At 45.5% G+C, this 25,284-nt stretch overlaps 1 protein-coding gene across 1 annotated transcript in view; it reads left to right on the plus strand.

The window, feature by feature from the left end:
• CILK1 (ciliogenesis associated kinase 1) overlaps positions 1–25,284 on the plus strand; it is a 34,593-nt gene that overhangs the window by 4,968 nt on the left and 4,341 nt on the right. The window contains exons 3-12 of the mRNA XM_067752684.1: positions 3,092–3,213; positions 4,205–4,284; positions 10,679–10,811; positions 12,287–12,458; positions 14,972–15,139; positions 17,367–17,678; positions 19,052–19,242; positions 19,356–19,504; positions 21,575–21,703; positions 24,969–25,091. Of these exons, the coding sequence (XP_067608785.1) occupies positions 3,092–3,213; positions 4,205–4,284; positions 10,679–10,811; positions 12,287–12,458; positions 14,972–15,139; positions 17,367–17,678; positions 19,052–19,242; positions 19,356–19,504; positions 21,575–21,703; positions 24,969–25,091 (1,579 nt within the window). The remainder of the gene's footprint in view (positions 1–3,091; positions 3,214–4,204; positions 4,285–10,678; positions 10,812–12,286; positions 12,459–14,971; positions 15,140–17,366; positions 17,679–19,051; positions 19,243–19,355; positions 19,505–21,574; positions 21,704–24,968; positions 25,092–25,284) is intronic.

The raw sequence follows: 25,284 nt of genomic DNA on the forward strand, positions 1-25,284 counted from the left end.
CCTGGCGGTCCAGTGGTTAAGACTCTGCGCTGCCAACACAGGGGGCTCAGGTTCAATCCCTAGTTGGAGAAATAAGATCCCACATGCTGTGCGGCGTGGCCAAAAGATTAAAAAAAAAGTCCAGGATCATTTTGTCAGACATTTTCTTGTCTGTGGACCACTTCCTCCTCTCCTTTCCCAGGTCTCTGGGACTCTGCTTTGACCCACCTCTTCTACCTCTTCTTGCCTTTCACTAGTGGTTCTATGGTTTCACCCTTTACGTATGGATAATTCCTCACATTCTCTTCTCAGCAATTTTCTCCTTTGCTCTGGCTTCTCCTCCTGGGTGATTTTATTCATTTCCCCTTGCTTCAGCAGCCCCATCACATCTTTTATCTTTCTTATGCATTTAGACCAGGGGTCAGTAAATAGCCCACTGCCTGTTTTTGTAAAAAAAAAAAAAAAAAAAAATGTTGGAACGCAGCCATGTCCATTTGTTTATATATTATCTGTGGCTGATTTCACACTACACTGACAAAGCTAAGTAGTTACAGCAGGGACCATATGACCTAGAGAGCCCAAAATATTTACTCTCTGTCCCTTGACAGAAAAGTTTGCTGACCCCTGCTTCAGTCCCATATATCTACCTGCTTAGTGGACACCAGCGTCTGAATTTTCTAGAATGTCTGCCTCCCTCAGTGCTTATATTTTCTCCCTCTTGTGTTAATGATCATCTACCCCTGCACTCAGAAACCATAGCTCATTGCAGTGGCCTGTGCTCCCCACTCTCCACACCTCTCATCTCCCTAGCACTCAGCTGTTCACTCACACACCATCTACCATTTACTGAGCAGCTGTTATGGGCCAGGCAGCACCTTACGTGCTCTGTCTTATTTCATCCCCACAACCACCTGATGAGGAAAGTCTTAGTATCTTGAATTTCCCGATGGGCACAGCTGAGGCCCAGAGATTCCGTAATTTGCTGGAGGGAAACACAGCTCTAGGCAGCGAAGCTTGGTCTCAAGCTCAGGGTCTGTCAGAAGACTTCAGTGGGCATGCAACTGGCATCCGGGCAGTTCTCATCCCTCCAACACTGGGTGGCCACTTGCTCCCACACCCAATCTCTGAGGGGCTCCCTCCTGACGTGCCCTTGCCCTCCCACCGAGTTTGTCCAAGCCTGATTCTTCCTTCAAGTCTCGTGTATGAGACGCTCACCGACCACTCAGAGCTTGCAGATTCCTCCTCCTTGAAGCATCCCCCTGATATGCTCCCTCTCTGCCTGATACGACTGTCCTGCCTCTACATCTTTTTGGAAGCCTTTCCCAAGCCAACACAAGATGCCTTCTTTCTGGAAATATACCTCTTGAAAATGAATCACATGACGTCCTCCACAAAATTAATTCATGTTTTAAATTAATTCTTTTTCTATTAAACTGATATAGACTTTAACTTGCCCCTGAGCCTCACTGAGAAACGAGAGCTGGAGCCACTGTTAGACCTGGGCCGGTAATTCATGCTCAAAACACACTTGCGGCAGACGGTATCCTCCTCCTTGCCTAGAATTCTCTTCTTGCAAAGCTTTGAAAACGACTTCATTTTCCTCTGAATGAATCTGCCCTGTTCATTCTGCTGCTCATCCACTGGACACCTCAGCCATTGCTGGTGGTGCATTTTAAGCAAACAAGCAGGAAAGACGCCTGCAGTCCATGAGAGTCTGGTGAATGCTTACAAGTTAGGCAATGCTTGCTACTCATGGAGAACCAGCTAGAAAAAGTAATCAGCCTGTTGGGTCATTCTGGAAGGATTTGGCCATTTGGCCAAAACAGCTGAGTATTTCCTGCCAGAGAGGCGCTTGGCAAAAGCTTGTCTTTCAGGGAAGAGGTTCCAGAAGCGTCTTATTTTGTTCTCATTCACTGGCCATATTTCCTGTCTCTTCCCAGCTGCTTGAAGCAACTCGGTCATATTGCACATTCCCCAGCTCTGATCCCTTGGGTGCGTCGTTACTGAGTGTCCTTCCAGATTTGGACACTCATGTTAACACTTTCATCTTCAGACATTCTGTTTGTTTTATAGAAGGAATGTTCCTTTGAAGGAAATTCAAAGATAAAGAGGGCTTTACAATTTATTATTATCGGACTCACGTCTCTATGAGGAAGAGGCTTTTTGAATGAAAGGGCTCAACCCCCTGCCACAGTGACGCCTTGAGGCATTCTTGAAGGAGCCGGTCTATCAAATTCTGATCACCTGGTGAGCAAACCCACAGTTGGGTGTCCGGCTGTCACACATGAACTGGATTACTGCTCACCAACATGAAAGTGTATTTGTTCACCGTGGACAGAGCTAGTGATGCAAACAGAAAATAGCTTGCGCATGGCTGCACTCACGTGTATGTTCCAGGAGGAGGAAAACCGTACATGCGCATGGGGAATAATCAGAGGGTCACTTACCATTTTCTGAGCCACCCTCTGTTCCTCATCCCCCGCTTGACTTTTTTACCTTTGCTGTTCTTGGAAGCAGAGGTGTCTCTCCCATCTCACCTCAGGATCTTTCCCATGAGATTTCTCCTCCTTCTCCCCTCCTTCTTCTCCTCCTTTAACACTCACCTTGTAAGGAGCGCTGTGCGTCCCATGGACACACACGTGTCAGAAGAAAGTTGGGAGAATCAGGCTGCCAGCCTCTGTCTGAGCAATTTCCTGTTCAGAGTGTCTGCAGACTGCTGCCTGGTGATCTCAGCTCCCAGCAGCTGCCTCTTCAGTATCAGATCAATCAAAGCCTCAATGGATTCCCCTCTGGCCACTTTCATGGCGTGAATTCCATCACCTGGAGGGAGTGCACCTAAAATAGCCCTGGCCCACTGCCTGGTCCTGGGGGCAGCCAGGAGTTCCAGTGATGGTCAAGTTCTTACCTCCTAGTCAGTTAATTGAAATAGTTTTTCTACATAAAGTTAATACCAACTTCAGAGAAATACCATTTATTAACACATTGTCAATAACAAATGAATTGTGGCACTCTGTGGTTCTGGAATTAGGTGTTTCTCCCTAAGTATATGTGGAATTGCTTTTTTCAACAACAGACTTGCTCTAATTTTTTGTTTTTCTTCTTCGCCTTTCAGTCTTTAAAGAAGCTCAACCATGCCAATGTAGTAAAATTAAAAGAAGTTATCAGGGAAAATGATCATCTTTATTTTATCTTTGAGTACATGAAGGAAAATCTTTACCAACTCATTAAAGAAAGGTACAGTGTGGTCATCGTGATCTTAGAAATAAATGTTGCAAAGTGGATGTGTTTTCTTTCTGCTTTTGTTTATTGTGGTCATGCTGCTTGGCCTTGGCTGTTTAAAGCTGCCCATGAGATGAGGGCCCCATCTGCATTCCTGCTTTGGAGGCCCTGTGATAACGGCAGAGAAGCTGCTTTCAGTGCTGCCGTCTTGAATGTCTTAATGGGTTATTCACCCTAACAGGCTCAGAGATTAACAGATACTCTGCAGCTCTCCTTCCCAACAGGACTGTATGGGCAGAGTGACCACAAGTGAGGGGTGTAGCAGCTTCATTCATTCTGAGCCATCCATCGGAACTTCCAGGTTCCTTTCAGTGCCTTTCTTACTACAGTGCACAGGGCTCGCATGCTGGGAAGACAAAGAAACTAATTTAAAAAACTTACCTCTGATGGTCATTTTGGACTTGACAAGTAAACCATGTAGAACCTCTTGGGCACATTTTCCTGGTGGCAGTTGAATGCCATTCTGAGCATCCTTCTGAGTGATTTCAGTGAACAAATATCGTTTCCATTGTCAATAACAGCAGAGAAGCTGTGTGGTTTGCCCAACCAGGGAAAATGTCTCTATCCACTGCATCTCATAAGCCCTTCATCTGAAAGACCTCAGATTTTCCCCATCAAAAATTTTTAAGCTTTAATTATATTATGGAGAGAGGAGACTTTTATATGATACCTTGGAGGGAATTTTTTTGTTTGTTATTAAATGTTTGATCGTTGCTTTTTTGTAACATAACTGATTCGGTGCTTATAAGGTAGGCTCTCTTACATGGATAAGCAGTTGTTTTTCTTTGATCTTTATTATCAGAGGATCTAGTCAGATTAGCATGTCAGCAAGTGTTTTCTTAAATTCTTACTGTATAACCAAAAGAACATGAAAACAGGGGCTTTGTTTTCATTAACAAATTTCATAAATCTAGACTTATAACTTTTTTTCCTCTGCCCTATACAGAAATAAGTTGTTTCCTGAATCTGCAATAAGAAATATCATGTATCAGATATTGCAAGGACTCGCATTTATTCACAAACACGGTAGGTGATTTGGAGTTTTGTGCTTTGGAATAGCAGTGAAATGCTGTCATCAGGTAGAAGATGTAGGAAGCATCAGTGTCTTTTGTAATCGACTCTCAGAAAAAATTGAAGAGTTGAGAGGCTGACAATGGATTTTGGAATATGTTATCTTCTGTAGCTTGATTTCTGAATTTCCCTCATTATTTATCATGTCTGTGTGTTCTTATTCGTTAGGCTTTAACATGAAGCTTGTTAGTTACAGATCTAAGAGTTATTCCTGACCATTAACTGGTGTATTAATCAGGAACCTACGATTAGAATTCATAGAAGTTTCACATATGATGTTTAACCTACTAACTAACACTGCTTTGCTGTGGCTTTTCATTTTTTTAATGTATTTCAATTTCAGCTTGTTCAGAAGGGTGCAAAGTGGTCTAACAAGATCTATGCAATCCAGGAAAATAAAATACACTTAAAATAAGCAAAGAAAAAGGCAAAACAAGGCACGGACATAGCCGGGGTGAGGTCAATCGACAAAATACATGTCAGCAAGTTTTACTTAAGTAGAAGAAGCAGGCTACAGATGTGAGCCTGAGTTTGCTGTCAGACAATGCAGAACGTGAAACACGACCAATTACAACCTACATGGTTCCTCCAAGGTAAAAACAGTTCAGTTGCCCAAGAGAAGCAGAACTTTTCTTGGTGCTGATACCAGAGAGGTTTCTGTCATGGATCCTTATGTAACATGACTTTATGGTAAACACAGTGACAAGTTACATGGGACAGTTTCAGGTCATCTTCCTCAATATAGGCCAATTACATCACCTGATCAGAGAAAATGGTCCTACTGGGGCCCAGTATGATCCACTCTGGGGATGGTCTGGTGAGTCCAGGGAGAGATTTAAGGCATCCAGAGGTATGGATGGTCACATACCCTTCAGGAAATCCTCCATCACTATTGTTCTTAGCTGAACTTTTGAACAGTATTGAGTAGCAATGCATTTGAGGTTATATTTCCAGCAAGTCCTGAGGCATTACTAGTTTGGGTTACTAACTGGCCACAGACCCAACTTGGGTTGGGTCGATATGTTCTCATGAACGCAGAGCCTCGGGATGGACGTGTCCACCAGGGGAGCCAGGAGTCCCTCAGAAGGCCATTTGAGGTTGCTTTGACATACAGACAGATGGCAAGCTGATCTTGCACAGACAGAAATCTGTTCCCTCCCAGTCTAAGGGTATCATTGCCATTGCAAATATTGCACCAACAAATGAGTTTCATTACCCAATAAGGAAACTGGACAGAAGCCCTTTGATGATACAGTCAGTTCAGATTTGACGCAAATTGGCAGTGAGGGGAAAAGACACTGTGCTGCATGGTACGTCTGGGACCCTTCCCAGCCTGCTCTGTGACCCCTAAGCAACCATCACATGTAGAGGCCAAACAGAGGCTGTCTGTACAAGTTCTTGGAAGCTGCGGGCATGTGCTGAATAATTCGAGAGTGATATGCAAGCCCGTGAACCAATTCTAGTAAAAAGTTTTCAGTAAAAGGTATCTCTGATTCCACTGACACGGGTAGAAGGAGCACTTTTGCCACAAGAATTTCCCAAGGGATGGTATGAGTCTGCAAAATGCTGAAAACTTCTGGTATGGTGTCATTAGGGACAAGTAGGAGGAGAAGAGGCACTTACTAGATTTGAGAGCCCAGGAAAAAGAAACGGTGAGAAATCAAAGGGATTCTCCAAAGAGAAAGGCCAACCAGAAGTTTTCACATAGGGACCCGTCATAGTGTCTCAGTTACTGGGGCTCTTTGCTCAGTACTGGGAACGGCATGGTGGATCTATAAGAAAGTTGATACGTGTTGGCTTTCTCTTCCTTTCCTTTTTGTTGCTTTTTGTGAGACTCAGATAGTTGTTGCCAGAAAGAACTTGTATCCTTTTATCCAGGTCTCTACCAAATCCCATCAAATCAACGCAGATGTGCACGCACACACACGCACCCATACTTGGGCATACACACGCACACATCTGCGTGTACACATGCACATGTGCACCTACACATACACTCTCCCCCCAGTACCCACAAATGCACATGTATGCACACACACACAGTACATATTCGTATCCAGTATTTTAGCATCCCTAAATTATTGTGTCAAAACACCTCTTTGAAACTCTGCACTGTCAGTCTTCCTTGCACACCTTACATACTCCGATTGTGTTCAGAAATGGTGGAAGGGAAAGCTCAGTTTAGGACGGTCAGACCTCCTTCGCTTTTCTAACCCCAGCACCATGCTTCTCCCTAAGATTCTTGTGGACAGTCTCCCCCAGCTAAGTGCCAGTCCCAGTCTGAGCTTAATATTATTTCATCCGTTACCTTATTTGTTTCCTTGCCAGTTTCTCAGGTAGAGAGGACAGATGGTATCTATTCCTTTCAAAGAAGAGGAAACTGAGGTTCAGGGAGGTTTAAAGACCTGCCAAAGACCCCACTGCATTAAAGCAGTAGAGCAGAGATTAGCTCCCGTATCTGTGCCCGTTTGCTACACTTCTCTAGAAAAACCTGTCTCTTCTCACAGAGAACAGAGAACAAGAAGTGAAGAAAGTGGTGATAGTAGTTGGAGGTGGGATGGATATTCATTTTGCAGGTTCTATCTCATTTTCATTGATAAATGATTTTTGAAAACTTTGAATGGTTTTCATACGGTGTTGACTTAACTTTGGAGCTTAATGTTGTTCTTTTCCTCCAGTCACGGAAAAGAAATAATCAAAAGCACTTTGCAGATTTGTCTTGTGAGTGTCAGGCTCTTCCCTGTTGTCTGGTTCTCACTGTGAGAAGGTGCATTCTGTCCCTGGGAGTGGACTCCTTTGGGAGCAGAGAACAGAGCTGCAGGTGGTTGCCATGGCCATGGTTCATGTCAGTGACTACTTCCCCCCCACAGGGAATGAAAACTCAGCTCCACTTGGAGCTGATCGAGCAATGCCAAAGCAGATATACTTTGCAGGAATTAAATAATTAATGCAAACCGTGTTTCATCCTTGCCCTGCCCTTACAGATATCCATGCAGGAAATCCAGAATGCCTTAGGTGGCTTAAAGGGCAACGTTTGGCCCCAAGAGGTGGTTCTCTGCTACCATGTTTCACCACTGTCTTGCTGTGCGTGACCTTGAGTCAGCCCTTGGCCTTTCTATGTGTTGCTGTCCTCCTGGCCTTATTGATAAAAGCACTGTGGGTTTAAATTCAGTAATACCTGTGAAATTACAACTTCCCTAGCAGGAAGTTGTGCTACAGAAATTCATAATGTTTAAGTATTCTCTGGTTATTTCCCTATATTCCTATCAGATTCCTCATGAACAGAATGTGGAGGGGAGAAAGCCTTCTTTGTGGCTTGATGTTTTCCTTGCCCAAGGGTTGTTAATAAAAAAACGAAGCACAACGCATTTTCTGCCAGGATGAAAGAGAAAATCCCTCTGTTATTCGACTGGCATGGGGTACCCTGAAATTAAATTGGAGGTCTGTTCCTGTGTTCTGAAAGCCAAACAGTTTCGAACAGGAAGATTCTGTGTTAACAGCACTTTGCTGTTGCCTGATCTCTGAATAACCCAGCAATAAGGGTTTCCACTGTGAATCAGAAGCTCAGAGGGTGACGTGGGCTCATTGTTACAAGCCTGAGTGCACACATCAGTAGAACACGTGCCCAGCCAGGAGTCAGATCAGAACTTAGTGCCACCTCCTCACAGGCGGGGGGGGGGGGGGGGGGGGGCCCGGGGTGGTGGGGGGGGTGGGCAGTCACCGGCCTCGTGAGCCTTAATTCTTATCTGCAACAAATGGAGCCGTGTCTGCCTGTCCCCCTTGCCAGGTTGTGGGGAAGATAAAATGAGAGGATTCGTACTACTAACAGTGACAAGCTCTTGCAAGGTGCAGATGTGCCAAGCGCTGCACTGAAAGCTCTACAAATATTAACACGCTGAATCCTGCAAAACAACCCCATGAGGTAGATGCTGTTATTTCCCCATTTTACAGAGGAGGAAAGTGAAGCACAGAGAGGTTAAGTGATTTTCCAGCCAGATTTGAAATCAGGCAACCCGATCGGTCTACACACTTAACCACTGTGCAGCGTTTCCTCTCATAGTGATAAAATCGTGATGCTTCGTTAAAATAGAGATGAAAAGTAAAGGTACATGACAAGAGGGTCTTATACCTTAAATTACCAAGGAATAGAACTCATGGGTATAAGGCTGATAATAATTATTGCTATTATTCAGTAATGAAAAGAACAGAGGGCCAGATATTCAACAGACATATTCACAAATGCTTCCTAGTTATAAAGGCTTATCCTCGAATACAGTATAACAGGTGACATATGTCAACTGACAAATACAGTTTTCATCAGTCACTTTTAAAGAGTCTGTTTGCAGTTCAACTTTTTTTCCTAGCCATTTTCCCTCTGATAGTTTATATTGGGCCTGAACTATGAGCCATAGAAAGGAAAGCTGCTTAGAGGGATAAATGGGGAACCAGAATCTTCTCTCTCCTCCTTTCATTAGTGCCCATGTTCTCTGTGGAAGTAGGATTAAAGATGAGTTAGCAGGGAAAGGATAAAGCTTGACCGATGGGAGGAGGTGGTCAGTGTGTACTGGAGCGTGACCTGGGTGGAAGCAAGGTCCGAGGTCTGGAGTCCAAGAATGATGCTTGTATCTGAGTATAGTTGATGTGATAGGATGAACTGAACAGGGAGAAGATGCAGGTTTGTTGAGTGGGTGTTATATAGATGGTGGCAGGGGGAGTTGCAGTGGGGCCTGGGGGTGGAGGACATTTCATTATCAGAGAAATGCCACTTACGTTTGGAAACAACAGTGTAGCCCAACTAGAGGAGAAAAAGGGAGTCTAAGAGGAGAGACAGGGTGAATGTGGACTTGAGAGGCCCAGCACCACAAATCAAGATTTGGCTGTCTGGATCGACAGGGACAGAACAGAGCCGGATAGGGCAAGAGCTCTGACACACTTCTTGGTAGGATCGTGACTAATTCATCCCCCGCTACCCCCATGGCTCACTTTTCCCATCTGTTCGGTAAGAAAATGTTGTCTGCCATCTCTTTTTTCCATGCTTTTGATGCTCTGAGTGTTTAGGAAGAGAGACCATCGGTCTCGCAGGTCATATGTTTCAGGGGCCACGGGAGCCTTGCTGGATGCACTGGCAAAAGATCCCATTCTCATAACTGCTTGCATTTTTAAGTCAGAGAAAGGGCAGAAAGGACAGATAGGAGGTATTTTGATGGAAAATGTGACACAGCTCCATTACTGTCTGGGGACAGATGGATCCAGCATAACTACAAGCTACCTGGATGTCATATCAAACGTTCAAGAAGGAGAGAGAATTTGGGAGAGGAGAAGAGTGGTTTGGGACAGGTCAGTGCAAGGGTGACAGTGACATCAGCTGCTGTCCCATCAGAGACACAGGTCTGGAGAGGATTGAGCAGGCACGTTAGAGATGCAGCCTTGAGCACATCGGCACAGAGGTGGGTGAGGAATAGCCGACGTCTTCAGAGATAGCTCTTCCTTCCTCCCGTAAATGCGCTCGTGGAATCCAGCTTCACAACATTGGTGATGGTGGCAGGTAACCAGTAACCCCGTCAGCAGCACTGGCACAGCTGTATTTCCGGTTTTGATGATCCATTGAGACTTAGACTCAGGTAGAATGATGTCTGTCAGTGCTACTCTCTGCAAGAGGAAGGTTTGGGGTCTTCAGAGGCATGTGATACGGATCAGCGGGTGTTTGAGTCTCTCCTACATGTACCCCCACAGCCCTGCGGTAGCTGAGACAGGCTTCCCATCCCATGAGTTATCTCTGCCTTTCACAATGCGAATTACAGATGTACCCCTGTGCTTCTTTACTGGGCAAAGTAATCAGTATTTGACATTTAAACATTTGTTGCAACACACACCAGAATCTCATATATGAGTAGGTCCTATTCATAAATCCCTTGTTTCTTAAACAAAAAATGTGATTGTGTTTTTGCTGTGATGTAAACTCTCAGTAGCCATAAGACTTGTCTTTTGAAATGGTTTTAACCTCAAATTCTTTCTGGCTGACTGGGGCAGGGTAGGCGTGATATATTTTTCTTTGAGTGACAATTTCTTTTTGCCAAGTTATCTCAGCCCATAATGGAGTTTTGATATTTTAAAAGAAGTTTGCTCTCTTGGAAAAAAATTATGAAGATCAACTTTTGAATGATTCGACATTTTTGTATTTGTCAAGGGGAGATGAATGGTCCAAAGGGCTCTGCATTACCATTGGGATGAATGTACAGAGCCTTCAGTGTCCTACCAGACTATCACTGTCATGAAAAGAGCAATACAGCTGCAAAGAGTAATGCAGGCACGATCTTGCCTCTGAATTCCTTCTCCACCACCTCCGCAGGCTTCTTCCATCGGGACTTAAAGCCGGAGAACCTCCTCTGTATGGGACCCGAACTCGTGAAAATTGCAGACTTTGGATTGGCCCGAGAAATCCGATCAAGACCTCCATACACAGACTATGTATCTACCAGATGGTGAGTACCATCTTCCTCAAAGGATTTAATTGCACTTCTTTAAAAATATACCATTATACTGAGGATAATATTAATGTTTGCATTTCTTATTTTTTTTTGCGGTACGCGGGCCTCTCACTGCTGTGGCCTCTCCCGTTGCGGAGCACAGGCTCCGTCCGCGCAGTCTCGGTGGCCATGGCTCACGGGCCCAGCCGCTCCGCGGCATGTGGGATCTTCCCGGACCGGGGCACGAACCCGCGTTCCCTGAATCGGCAGGCGGACTCTCAACCACTGCGCCACCAAGGAAGCCCTGCATTTCTTATTTTTAAAGACCATTTAAAGACCATGTGATTATACTGAGGATAATATTATTGTCACAAATACTAATTTTCCACTAAGAACACCATTTGAAACACATATGTGTAGGAATGTTGGCATTGTACAAGCCTAAAAGCTGCTATTATAGGGGCTTCCCTGGTGGCACAGTGGTTAAAAATCTGCCTGCCAGTGCAGGGGACACGGGTTTGAGCCCTGACCCGGGAAGATCCCACATGCTGTGGAGCAACTAAGCCCGTGCGCCACAACTACTGAGCCTGTGCTCTAGAGCCCTGAGCCACAACTACTGAAGCCCGCACGCCTAGAGCCCGTGCTCCGCAACAAGAGAAGCCACCGCAGTGAGACGCCCACACACCACAACAAAGAGTAGCCCCTGCTCACCGCAACTAGAGAAAACCCATGCGTGGTAACAAAGACCCAACGCAACCAAAAATAAATAAAATAAAAATAAATAAATTTATTTTTTTTTAAAAAAGCTTGTGTTGTAAACAATTTTAGAAGGAAGTCCAACAGGGAACTATATTCAATATCTTGTAATAAACTATAATGGAAAAGAATCTGAAAAAGAATATATGTATCTGAATCACTTTGTTGTACAACAGACACTAACACACACTGTAAATCGAATATACTTCAATAAAAAACTTTTTTAAAAAGGAAGTCCCTTGTGCTTTTCCATAATCTAAATAATATTCTGTATATAGAGCTTCCAGAAGACCTTTTCCTAAAAGAGTTGTGTGAAAGATTCTCCAAAGACCTGTCTGAAAATCAGCCAGTTGGTGTTATTAAAACTTTCAGGCCCTAAGAATTTGATTTAAGCAGTTGGCCATGACCAAGAAGAGCCTACAGACCACTAGCTCTATATTCTCTCTCGCTCCTTTTCCGTCCTCTCTCACTCGCTCTTTTCCTCTTCTCTCTCACTGTCTGTATTTCTCGAAAATGCTATAGAGCAGAGGCCTGTCAAGAAATGCTCCATAGAAAAGCCTGTGAAGCAGAGGAGTCCAGCTTTACACTGCAGCTACAGCTGTTGCTTGATGAGTCCGTGCACCGCCCTGAACTAGACAGAAAACAGAAATACAGAAACGCTCTGAGGAGCTGAGTGTGTATTTAGTTTGCTTCTGACCGGCGGGTGTGGAACTAGCTTCTCCTTGGTCTTGCAGGTACCGGGCCCCGGAGGTGCTCCTGCGGTCCACAAACTACAGCTCCCCCATCGACATCTGGGCCGTGGGCTGCATCATGGCAGAGGTGTACACCCTCCGGCCACTCTTCCCCGGGGCCAGTGAGATCGACACAATCTTCAAAATCTGCCAAGTGCTGGGGACACCCAAAAAGGTAATGAGGTGGGACAAAGGCCTGTGGGACAAAGCTGCAGCTTCCTGTGTTCCCTGCCCCCCACCCCCCGCCCTGGGCAGCAGCGGCTCGTTCTGGATCTTCCTCGCCCTGGGTGGTCCTCCACGCCCTTCTCCTACCCTGTAGTGGAAGACATCCTGGCTTCCTCTGCTTTTCTGCCCGCGTCCTCTCCGCTCCCTTGCAGAGCTTCTGCGTTCTCGTGGCTACAACTCTTATCCGTGCAGACGTCTCCTAATGTGATCTGTAGCCCTCCCCCTTTCCTTTATAACTCTGGTCACAAATTTACATCTTTCTCTGGGATGTTTCCCTGACACCCTCACCCTTACCTCCAACTCAGCACGTCTGACCCAGACTGCTTACACGGGCCTCTCACTGTTGTGGCCTCTCCCGTTGCGGAGCACAGGCTCCGGACGCGCAGGCTCAGCGGCCATGGCTCACGGGCCCAGCCGCTCCGTGGCATGCGGGATCCTCCCGGACCGGGGCACGAACCCGCGTCCCCTGCATCGGCAGGCGGACTCTCAACCACTGCGCCACAAGGGGAGCCCCAGACTGCTTTTTGTTTCGCCCCCAACCAGCCTCCTTCGCTCATTCCCCACTTCTGCCTGTGGTCCCATCACATCCCAGAGCCTAGCCTTGAGGCTGAGTTTCAGTTTTACCTTCTTCCTCTCTCCCTTGCTCCCCTTTCCCTTTATCCAAGCAGTTGGCCCATAGATCCTGCTATCTCCAGCCGGTATCTCAGACTGAAACCCTGCCTGTGTCTGGGGAGGGGGGCACCTCCCCAGTCTTTCTGCCTTCAAGTCTTTTCCCTCCAGCGTTGCTTCCAGTCTGTGGCCAGACTTATTGCCCTAAAGAACAGCTCTGGTACTGTCCTCCCCTCCTAAAAATATCTATGCCCAGCCCCCTAACTCTAATCCCTTATCCGCCACTTGCACCCCTCCTGGCTCTGTGCTCTAGAATCTCCCACTTCTGCCAAGTGCATGTCTCATGTGCCCCAATCCCACTCTTCTTCCAAGACCCTCGTAATCTTTCTCCTCCCTATTCCTCTAATCTCTTCATGTTCAGCTGTGTTCTGTGTTATTAATATATCATGTGTACATAATCTGTTTCCTGGACCATAAGCTCACTCAGGGAACAGATTTGTCTCGTGTTTCTTTTTGCATTTATTTTACACATTCTAGCACCATTGCTGGTACAAACCAGACCCTCAAAAAATTTTTTTTAATTATCTGAAGGGGGCTTCCCTGGTGGCACAGTGGTTGAGAGTCTGCCTGCCAATGCAGGGGACACGGGTTCGTGCCCCGGTCCAGAAAGATCCCAAGTGCTGCGGAGCGGCTGGGCCCGTGAGCCATAGCTGCTGAGCCTGTGCGTCCGGAGCCTGTGCTCCGCAACGGGAGAGGCCACAACAGTGAGAGGCCCGCGTACTGCAAAAAAAGAAAAATTATCTGACGGAATCATTAGTGCCACCTCTTCAAGATTTCCAAACTCTCCTGCTGGAATCTGTCCCTCCTCTGGATGACTGTATCTCTACTTCTCTTGTGACCTTTGTTACTTTTTATTTTGTGTTACTGTGCTTTTAAAATAAATGTCTTATTTTCTCTTTCGGACCATAATATCTTTAAGGACAGGATTTATATTGGATTATTTTTTGGATACCCAACAACATTAAGTATATAGGAGGCCCTCGGTAACTACTCTAAGTGAATGAATGATACAAGCTATATATTCTGCCACTTCACTTTAAAAAAATAAAAAGCAATTACATCAGAATGTGTCATATAAAACAGGAGTTTGTTGGAGCTAACAGGGATCTTAAAGACTGATTGCTCAGCACCTTCCGTCATTCGCTCCAGCGCTGAGTGCCCCGTAGGTCTGATGCATGAAAAAGTGGAGGACTTGAGACTAATAGCTATCCTGACTGCTGGGTTTCTAAGCGTTTGTACTTTGACTCACCAAGATGGGGATATAGTAATATGGAGGCTTTCACAAGTTTATTTGACCAAGAACAAGGTGTTTTGTTTTATTTTTTCCCCAAAAAAAATCTCATTAGCAGTTTCTAAAACCTATGTCTCATGGAACGCAATTGGGAAAATACTAATTTGGTTCAACCCCCAAATCTCAAGAGGTGAACTGTCTTGTGTTAAAGTTATAAAATAAGTTGGAATGGGGATTTCCCTGGCAGTCCAGTAGTTAGGACTTGGCGCTTTCACTGCCGTGGCCCAAGTTCAATCCCTGGTCAGGGAACTAAGATCCTGCAAGCCACGCGATTCAGACAAAAAAAAAAAAAGTTGATGGCAAATCCAGTGTCTTTCCCACTGTTCCCCAGTCTTCCTGTTCTTTGTGTCTCTCTGTCAGCATCCTCCTGCATTTCAGTACCCACAGTGCCACCACCACCACAGTTAGTATGGACGTGGCAGTGACACGTCATACACGCCAGATTATAAAGTCCGATCACAGCAATTGGCTGAGCGAGATTTTCTACCTTTTCCTTCTTTCAGACTGACTGGCCTGAAGGCTACCAACTGTCGAGTGCTATGAGCTTCCGCTGGCCCCACTGTGTGCCCAATAACTTGAAGACCCTGATTCCAAATGCCAGCAGCGAAGCAGTTCATCTCCTGAGAGACATGCTGCAGTGGGATCCCAAGAAACGGCCAACAGCTAGTCAGGTTTCCTTCCATTTTCTTCAGATGCGTTTCTCTCGAAGTTCATGTCTAACTGTGAATAATTCCTGTAAATCTCATGGGAAGTATTTTATTAGGCATTATGTGTGAAAACTAGTATTGAATACCACCAATGGTGAACTATATGAGGTATAAGAACTTAAAATAGTTTGAAACTGTCTGTGTCTAAAGCAGTTAAGGTGTAAACAATATATTGCTTTGAAGATTGCCGTACAGTTTACGTCATATATCACCGTATACGTGAAAATGAAAATAAACATATATCCACCTGTCTTTGGCAGATGTTTTCAAATATATTTTCTATGAGTTAAGATGATGTAGCAGTTTGTTTATAAGGCAGTACTGGTTGTTGAAAGGCAGTTTCAAAGTGAAAATATCTTGTAAGATCCAAATCACTCATTTTACAGATGACAGAGAGAGAGAGAGAGAGAGAGAGCTAGGATAATAAATGTAATTAGCATTTTATAGCACTTTATAGTTTGCACATGCTTTAGTATGTTTTTATGTGATTTTAACGCTGTGAAGTCTCCATGAGATAGGTGTTACTGTTTTCATTCTATAAATGAGAAAACTGAATCTCAGGAAGTATAAGCGATTTGCAAAAAAAAAAAAAGCTTAAGTGATTTGCCTTAATACCTCTACCAGTAACTAGTACAGATAGTGTACTATCAATGGCAGTTCTGTCACGTGGATGACACATCTTCTGTTTTCCCAATTCCATACCTCCTGTTTTCCCAATCCGCCCTCCCCCAAGGCCACTTTGACTTAGATTATAAAGTACACCCAAAAGAGACCCATGGGCTTCAAACACCGCCAGGCCTCCTGCCAGCTTCTTTTTGTGGTAGTTGTACCTGGCCCCTTCTCAGCTTGTCTCATTGATAATCCCACTGCTCAGAGAATCAAAAAGGTGACCAGTTCTAATCAGAGTCAGTGATTTGGCTGAGCGACAGTGACAGGGGCACTTGAAGATAGGGCCGACATGACGTTAGAATTTGTGAGAGCTGAGAGCTGATGGCTGGGGGGATTAAGGAATGGGAGAAAAGCAGCTGTCCAGTGGCTCAAAGAAGAAACAGCCAAGACCCTGGGTGGCTCAAGAAGGTTGGAGAAACAAATGGTTTCAGGGCAGGAAGGAAGCTTTCTGATGAACCCAGTTTTTTACAATGTAAAGTTTTTTAGAGATGAAAAGAAAAAGATTCTGTAAGGAACCCAGGAACCAAGAGAGGAATGTGTACTTTTAAGAATAGTATCAGAAAAGCTAAAAATACCCCCAAGTCAGTTGAGACTTGCAAAAATACCTGGGACTACAGAGAAGACTTTCCGAGTTAGATATCAGGGTCCAGGACCACTATGGGAGTATCCATGTTATTTGCCTCTGTATCTACACTTACTATCATTACAGGTGTTTATAGCTATGTCCCAGATTGATCGAGAAAGGTTATGTTGTATTCAATGACTTCCACTCAAAAAGACTAGGGAATATTTCAGAAAGAATTGCAAACCCAGCACTTTAAGATTTATCCCTCGGCGATCCAGAGAGCGTGATTATCTTGATGGGCAAGGTTTAACTGTAGCATGCATTACACTCTTGGCGTTTCTGGTGTTAAAGCAGATGCACCTGCTTATTTTATTTTTTTTTTAGTTGAAGTATAGTTGATTTACAATATTGTGTTAATTTCAGGTGTACAGCAAAGTGATAGTTTTATATACATTTCTTTTCCATTACAGATTATTACAAGATATTGGAGATAGTTCCCTGTGCTATACAGTAAATCCTTGTTGTTTATCTGTACCTGCTTATTTTATATTTGATTTTTCAGAGTCTTCCTGGATCATTATACTTGGCTCTCTCCATTTTATTTTTTTTCTTTCTATGGACTGAAGAAATGGGCTTAGAACGGTGAAATATTATGTTTAAGACACACAGCAAATAAGTTACAAAGCCAGGATACTGGCAGAAGTAGCAAAGGGCATAGCAGTGAACCTGGGTGCTTTACCCAAGTAATTTGAGTGTGGCAACCAGTCCGTACATTTTACACTATTTTAGATAAGGAAATTCACAAAGGGTGTTACAGATTCAGGTTGCTGTTTTATAATTGGTTTGGGCTAAGCAACTGTAGTAAACCGATTTCATGACATCTAGCCAGCAACCCTGAATGGTGTCAACCTTCCTGGCCAGATTCTTCTCCTAAAACAGCCTTATGTGTCGTTCCAGGCGCTTCGATATCCTTACTTCCAGGTTGGGCACCCCCTGGGCAGCACCACACAGAGCCTTCAGGATTCAGGAAGACCACAGAAGGACGGTCTGGAAAAGGCAGCCCCACCGCCTCACATAAAGCCGGTCCCTCCTGCCCAGCCCCCAACCAAGCCACACACGCGCATTTCTTTGAGACAGCAGCAAGCCAGCCAGCCCCCTCAGCATCTCACATACCCCTACAAAGCCGAGGCTTCCAGGACGGATCACCTCCCAGAGGACAAGCCAAGCCCTTTGCTCTTGCCATCCCTCCACGCCAAGCATCCCCAGGCAGTAAGCAGGAAGATTCGCTCGAGAGCCCTGTGTCTGGCCTGTCCCTCCTCTGACCCTGCTTACTGAGTGAAATATTTTCTTTTACAGCAGATAAGGTCTAATTATCATAGATCTGTCTTTGCAATATCATGGAATTGTGAAAAGAGCCTTGGCTTTGGAGTTAAAGGTCTAAGTTCAAGTTCTGGCTCTGCCTGTGAATTACAGTGCCGCGCCTGGGGGCCTGGCCGTGGGGTGGTGGCCGAAGGCTGGATGCGGCCCCAGATCACTAGGGTCTCGCATCTCGGCTCTGCTGTTTCATAGCTTTGTGACCCTGTGCAGGGTACCTGGCCTCTGTGCTCCTCGCTCCCTCATCTGTGAAACAGGGGTGGATAATGAGAGCGCTAGTCATTGTTATTATCGACCCCTGTGGACTCAGTGTCCTAATCTGGAAAAGGAGGATCCTAATGCCTGTCTTGCCCACCAGACAGGGCTGTTCATGGGGATCAAAGGCCCTGCTGCTTGTGAAGATGTTTTGAAAATCGTCAAGTGCCCCACTAATATTTGTAGATCATTATTCCTATCGGTGCCCTCAGTCGACGCTGGTAATGCCAGGCTGTTGATGGAGCCCAGCTCTTCCTTTTCCTCTTGCTGTTCCAAAGGAAACAGTGAGTGTTAGTCAATAAGATAATAATCTGACACAGGAGTCTGGTTTCCGTTAGCCTTATAGTGCTGTCTGAGAGTCTGATCTTCTAACACCTTTATGCAAAAATAATACTTTATCTGTCGACTAGCATTCACTCAGTGAGTGCCGGCTCCCGACTAGGGCAGCATGAGGTTACAGGGATGGTGTCTCCAGACTGTCCCCTTTGCCCCCGCCCCCTTGCAGCAGCAGTGGGTGTTTGGCAATTTCTTACTGTAGCTAATTCTGCAGTTAACTAGGATCCAGGTCTACTGAGAAGGCAAAGAAGGCATTAATTGCATCGTTTCCTATAAAAGAGCAGGTGACTGACACTTTAGCTATATTCTCTTACATTCTATTTAGGACAGTGTCAATCACACTAACTCTTTCAGAGATGAGCCCTGTTTCAGCATCCAGCCACTTTCCTCATACGTGAGAATTACGTTAAATTTCTTTTTTTAAATCCTTATCTTACATAGCTTAGCGTCCCCATTGAATGAAAACTGATGTAATCTGTGCAGGATGAATGACACAGGTCCGGGACTGTGTTTTCCACCGTTGTCCTTTCCAATAAACAGTATATTGCATATTGGGGAAGGAAACGCCCCAGAACCCTCCTTTACATAACCGAGAAAGTTCAGAATGGGGATTACTCGTGGGTGAGCTCCGTTAATGCCAAGTATTGCTCTTTTCCCCCCTCTCCTTGTATACACAGAGAATTCTCACTGGCCTGGAGCACAAAAATGGTGAGATCAAGCCAAAGAGTAGGAGAAGGTGGGGTCTCGTTTCCAGGTTAGCAAAGGATTCTGATGGCTGGGCTGACTTAGATGACTCGGACTTCAGCCCATCGTTCACCAGGATTGACCTGAAAAACAAGAAGAGACAGAACGATGAGACTCTGTGCAGGCAAGTGTGGGCTCCTGTCTGTTCACGGACTGCACCTGGGGTCTGTGAGGTCATCTTTACGTCCGATGAGCTGCCCAGCTCGTGCTGACCGAAACCATCTTCTCCCCACTCAGATTTGAGAGTGTTCTGGACCTGAAGCCCTCAGAGCCCGTGGGCACCGGAAATAGTGCCCCAACCCAGACATCCTATCCCCGGTGCGACACGCCCACCTTGAGGTCGGCGGCCAAGCAGCACTACCTGAAGCACTCCCGGTACCTGCCTGGTAATAAACATTCCTGCCTCTGCTCTGATCACTGATAAGAAATCGTGTCCCTGGAATCACGTGTTCACAAAGATCCTGTTTTGGATTGCAAGTGCTTGGGGCTTCTCTTCCGAACTGGTGGGACCACCATAGAAATACTAGCTGAAGCCCAGGCTTCACGTTCTTTCTTTCTTTTTTTTTTGGCCACATGGCATGCGGGATCTTAGTTCCCTGACCAGTGGAAGTGTGGAGTCCTAACCACTGGACCATCAGGGAATTCCCAGGCTTCACATTCTTATCTTCTGTAGTTGCCTAAGATAAGAAATTTGGTAGAGGAAACCGGGTCCAGTCCCCAGGGAAGGAGTAACCAGGAAGAACCAGGCAGCTTGCCCAAGGTCTCTCCAGAAACTACCAGCCCTGTGTGTTTTCTCAGGAAAGCAGATGGGAGCTTAGTCACCCCATGTGGCTGTACCACAGGGGTTAAGTGAAAACATTGTAGTTGGAGGGTACCCAGACCTCTCTTCGCATTCTCCGTATTCTAAGCGTACAGTGTTAGCCAACCGTTCATTCTCAAATTCATTCCATCAGTAAATCCGTATTGCACAGCGTCCCATGCTGGGCACTGAGAATCTGGTGGACACAATAGCCAGGAGGGGCCACTAGGCTGCCCACCTCTAGGGCCTCCATTCACATCACAGGCTATGCAGTGACTTTAGCCAGCAGCCTGTAGACAGTATCCTCACCCTCGTATTTTCTAGTGGTGGGAGACAGTCCCTAAATAAATGGATACACCATAGCCACAGATGGTGACAACTGGCGTTAAGGGTGATGAAATGGGGGCAGAGGCAGTACTTTAGACAGAGTAGTCAGGGAAGGCCTCTCTGAGCAAGCGACTCCGACCTGGGCCCCAGCGATTGGGAAAGAACTCCAGGTGCACAGAGACATGCTGAGCAGAGGGAATAGCCAGTACAGAGGCCTGCAGGCAGGAAAGGGCTTGGCTTGAGAGAGGCCAGCATATGGCCCGAGCCCCGTCAGAGAGGATGAGGTGTTAGACGCGTGAGGCATCTTTGGGTGTCTTATAAGAAATTTGGATTTTATTTCATGAGCCACTGGAAGCTCTTGAAGGGTCATAGCTGGTGGACTGACGTGCTTTTTTTGACATCTGTGTGCTGCATGGGTGAGGGGCCCACAAGCTGTCGCTGATGTCCAGGTGGGGACAGTGGTGCTCAGACCCAGGGTGGAGACCTAGGGCGGGGAATGGAGGCCCTGCTGATGCACTGGTTCCCCACTCTTGACTGGGAACAGGCCTCCTAAATACTGCCAGACCTCATCAGGCTTGGCACTGTGGCCTTAGGAGATTGGCCTGCCACTTCCCAGATGCCAGGGTATGGGGGGGTGGGCAAAGACTCCAGCTGCAGTGAGCACAGGCAGAGAAAGTTATTTCTTTTGGGCTCTAGGGGATGAAGAAGGGTAAAGGATGAATTGAGTTTTTGTGTTCTGAAAGCTACCTGCAAGGCCTGATAGGAGTGGGAAGTGGGTGGTCTGGGGGGGGCAGTGGTTTGCTTGCAGTTGAGGTCAAGGCAGCCTTGGGCGTGAGGGAGTCGGTGAGGGTCATTGGTACAGACCAGAGTCACCTCCCATAGTCCATGTCAGGTTGAGAGGATGGAATCTCAGAATTCAGAAAGAGGAGAGCAGAGGGCTGCAGAGCTGGGCTTGGGGGTGTGGAGGGACAAGAGAAGAACTTGGGCAGCTGAGAGAAAGGCAGTCGTCTGCGAAGGCAGATGAGTAGGAAGGCCAAGGGACCCAGAAGCCCAGGACTGCACCAGGTGGTCAAGACATCAGACGTGGACAGATCTGTTGGTAGAAGTTGAGGTCTGTCAGGCCAACCACCAGTGAGACAGCACACTCACCCCGAAGATGGCATCTTTCCTCTGCCACCTATCTGATGACATCATCATGGTCAGTTTTTGCTTTGATTGTTGAAACACGGGAAGTCTTTGACAAATTGGATTCTGCATTCGTTTCATCTCTGACATGTGATGCAAGATTAAATATAAATTTTGCATTTGAAAAACATTTCTTCCCTATTAGGAATAAATATAAGGAACGGCATACTCCCGAATCCAGGAAAGGACTTTATTCCATCTAATCCATGGTCTAGTTCTGGTTTGTCTGGAAAATCTTCAGGGATGGTATCAGTGATCAGCAAAATAAATTCAGGTGAGTAATGATGATTAACCCCTAAATGATAAGAAGCAGATTCTCTGGATGTGGCAGGGGGACAAGCCGTGGAACCACGAGGGCCTCTCTGGCGTGAAAACCCTGGGCCTCTTTTCCAGGCCCGTGCTGCCCTCTCTCACCTGGCAGGAGGCCTTGGGGACTCCGCCAGTTCCCTCCGGCTCCGCCGTCAAGAGTAGCAGGGGACGAGAGCAGTCTTCCCTGGTGCAAGGGAAAAACAGTCTTACGGGTCTGGATTCCGAGGCCCTGCTCTGTGGTGGGCGACCTCCAGGGCCACGCTTCACTGGGTCTGCCTTGCTCTGGCTTCTCCCTTCTGTCTGATGGCCCAGCCTTAGCCCGGGGCATCAGAACCCCTTCTGGTTGGAAGGTGGACGGTTTGGAAGCCCCTGCCTACTCTTTTTATAATAGACAGATGAATTTCAGAAGTCCTCCAGGAAGACACACCCCGTGCCCAGTAGACAGCTTCCCCTGCTGTGGGCTGCTTCGCCTTCCACGTGCCAAGTAAACATCTGGACTTCTCTTCTCTCTGCCTTTGTCCATTGCGTGTTCATGTATTTTTTTTTTTGTGGTACACGGGCCTCTCACAGTGTGGCCTCTCCCGTCGCGGAGCACAGGCTCCGGACGCACAGGCTCAGCGGCCATGGCTCACGGGCCCAGCCACTCCGCAACATGTGGGATCTTCCCGGACCGGGGCACGAACCCGTGTCCCCTGCATCGGCAGGCGGACTCTCAACCACTGCGCCACCAGGAAAGCCCCATGCTTTGTTTTTAGTATACAAGAAATACCTAGTATGGTTTTGCATGTTTTAAAATTTATATGCATATAATCCTGGATCTCCACTCATTTTAATAATTATATTACATATGCAGCAATTATACATCCATAGAATATATATCACATTATGTATAGTATTACATATACAATATATATAAGTGTATGATACCACGATTTATTATTCATACTAGAATATAATTTTTTTAATTCAAGTATAGCTGCTGTTCAATATTATATAAGCTACAGGTGTGCACTATAGTGATTCACAATCTTTAAAGGTTATGCTCCACTTATAGTTATTATAAAATATTAGCTATATTACCTGTGCTGTGCAATATATCCATAGTAGCTTATTTTATACCTAATAGCTTATACCTCTTAATCTCCTACCCGTATACTGCCCCTCCTCCCTTCCCTCTCCTCACTGGCAACCACTAGTTCTCTATATCTGTCTGCTTTTCTTTTGTTATATTCATTAATTTGTTAATATTTTTTTAAACATCTTTATTGGAGTATAATTGCTTTACAATGGTGTGTTAATTTCTGCTTTATAACAAAGTGAATCCGCTATACGTATACATATATCCCCATATCCCCTCCCTCTTGCGTCTCCCTCCCACCCTCCCTATCCCACCCCTCTAGGTGTCACAGAGCACCGAGCTGATCTCCCTGTGCTATGCGGCTGCTTCCCACTAGCTATCTATTTTACATTTGGTAGTGTATATATGTCCATGCCACTCTTTCACTTCATCCCAGCTTACCCTTCCCCCTCCACATGTCCTCAAGTCCATTCTCTACGTCTGCATCTTTATTCCTGCCCTTGCCCTAGATTCTTCATAACCGTTTTTTTTTTTAATTCCATATATATGTGTTAGCATATGGTATTTGTTTTTCTCTTTCTGACGTACTTCACTCTGTATGACAGACTCTAAGTCCATCCACCTCACTACAAATAACTCAATTTTGTTTCTTTGTTAATATGTTTTAGATTCCACATATAAGTTATATCGTACGGTATTTGTCTTTATCTGATTTATTTCACTTAGTATAATGACCTCCAAGTCCATCCATATTGCTGCAAATGGCAAAATTTTGTTCTTTCTTATGGCTGAGTAGTATTCCATTGTATATCTATACCACGTCTTCTTTATCCATTCGTCTGTTGATGGACACTTAGAACATAATTTATTCATTCCTTCTCTTCTTGACCAACATGGAAGTTGTTGACAGTTCTCACAGTTAGAGCACCGGAGTGAACATTGATGCCCCCTATAGGTGGTGTGCACGTGTGAGGTTTCTGGGTATGACGTAAATGTGTTAGCTTAAAGGCTGTGTTCATCTTGGACTTTGCCCAGCTGCTGTCCAGCAGGGTGTGGGAGTTGTGCTCTGCCCTTGATGCCTCTTGGTACTGTTGAGATTGTCAACGGGTACTCATCTGAGGGTGTGCAATGGCATCTTACTGTGGCTTCAACCCGCATGCCCCATTGACTGAGGGTTGATCATCTTCTTGTGTTTACTGACTCTACGTCTTTTTCCTTCTGTGATTTCCTTGTTCAAATTCTCTTCCCATTTTTCTTCTTATCTGTCTAGTCACCAAAATTGCAAAATGTGCTCCGGCTGACCAGCACAGCTCCTCACACATGAGCTCAGACCCTTGCTCCCGCTCTGCCTTGAGCAATTGCCAAGAATGCTCTGTGTTGTGAAGACAGAGAGCAGCTCTCCCCCTCATGAGCTCTTCCGAATGGATATAACTTCCATTTGTATAACATTCTTCATTATTCCGTGTGCACCTTGATTATAGATACACATTCACCCATCTGATACGTATTGATTACTTGCTATATGTAAGGCTGTCCATGAACCGCCTGGAACACTAAGATGAATAGCACCCAGTTCCTGCCCTTAAAACTGTCTCAAGACAGAAATGACATAAAAAGTGAACGTATTTAATATATTTTAATAAGGATTAATTTTCTGGTTCTGGACAAGAATACTTAGCATAGAATTACTTATAATAGCTAAATAATTAACATAACCTGTATGCTGATCAATAAGAGAGTGGTTAAATGAGCTATGGTTTAACCATATTCTGGAATTTGTATATACTGACATGGAAGGGTAACTCTTGTATGTTATGGAGCAGAAAAAGAAAATTCCAGAACAGCTTAAACTTATCATTACAAACAGAAAATTCCAAATTTCCCCTTTTTTTTAAGCAAACCAACCTACCAGCCTCCTTGTGGGTACAGGCTACAGGGTCAGCACCGTCTTGCACACTCTCGCCCCATCCCCCAGCGTTTCCAGCAGCGTAGTGTGGTGGAATGCTCTGCTCGGAATTCACTGTTTTTATCCTAATTCTTTTCCCCTGAAAGTCAAAACCTGGTACTCTATTGTCCTGCCCCACTGTCCTTTACCCCCATTGGTGTCCTGTGCATGTCTTGGCAGTAACAAGCTTTTCCTTTTGCAAATCAGTTGGTTCCACCTCAACAAGTTCTAGTGGACTGGCTGGAAACTATATCCCTTCCTTTCTGAAAAAAGAAATCGGTTCTACTGTGCAGAGGGTCCACGTGGCACCTATACCTGACCCTTCCCCTGGTAAGTTCTATATCAGATTATTATTATTCATGAATTGATTCAACAAACAGTTATCAAACAGCTGCTTTGTGCTGGACCTTGTAGGCCTAGGGTCCACGAGTGAAGGAGACACAAAACTCCTGTCCTCCTGGAACTTGTACTCTACAGACAATAAGTAGACCAAATAAGATGCTCCTAAAGTGCTAAGGGGAAA

This window comes from Pseudorca crassidens, chromosome 10 (assembly GCF_039906515.1).
Source record: "Pseudorca crassidens isolate mPseCra1 chromosome 10, mPseCra1.hap1, whole genome shotgun sequence".
NCBI lineage: Eukaryota > Metazoa > Chordata > Mammalia > Artiodactyla > Delphinidae > Pseudorca > Pseudorca crassidens.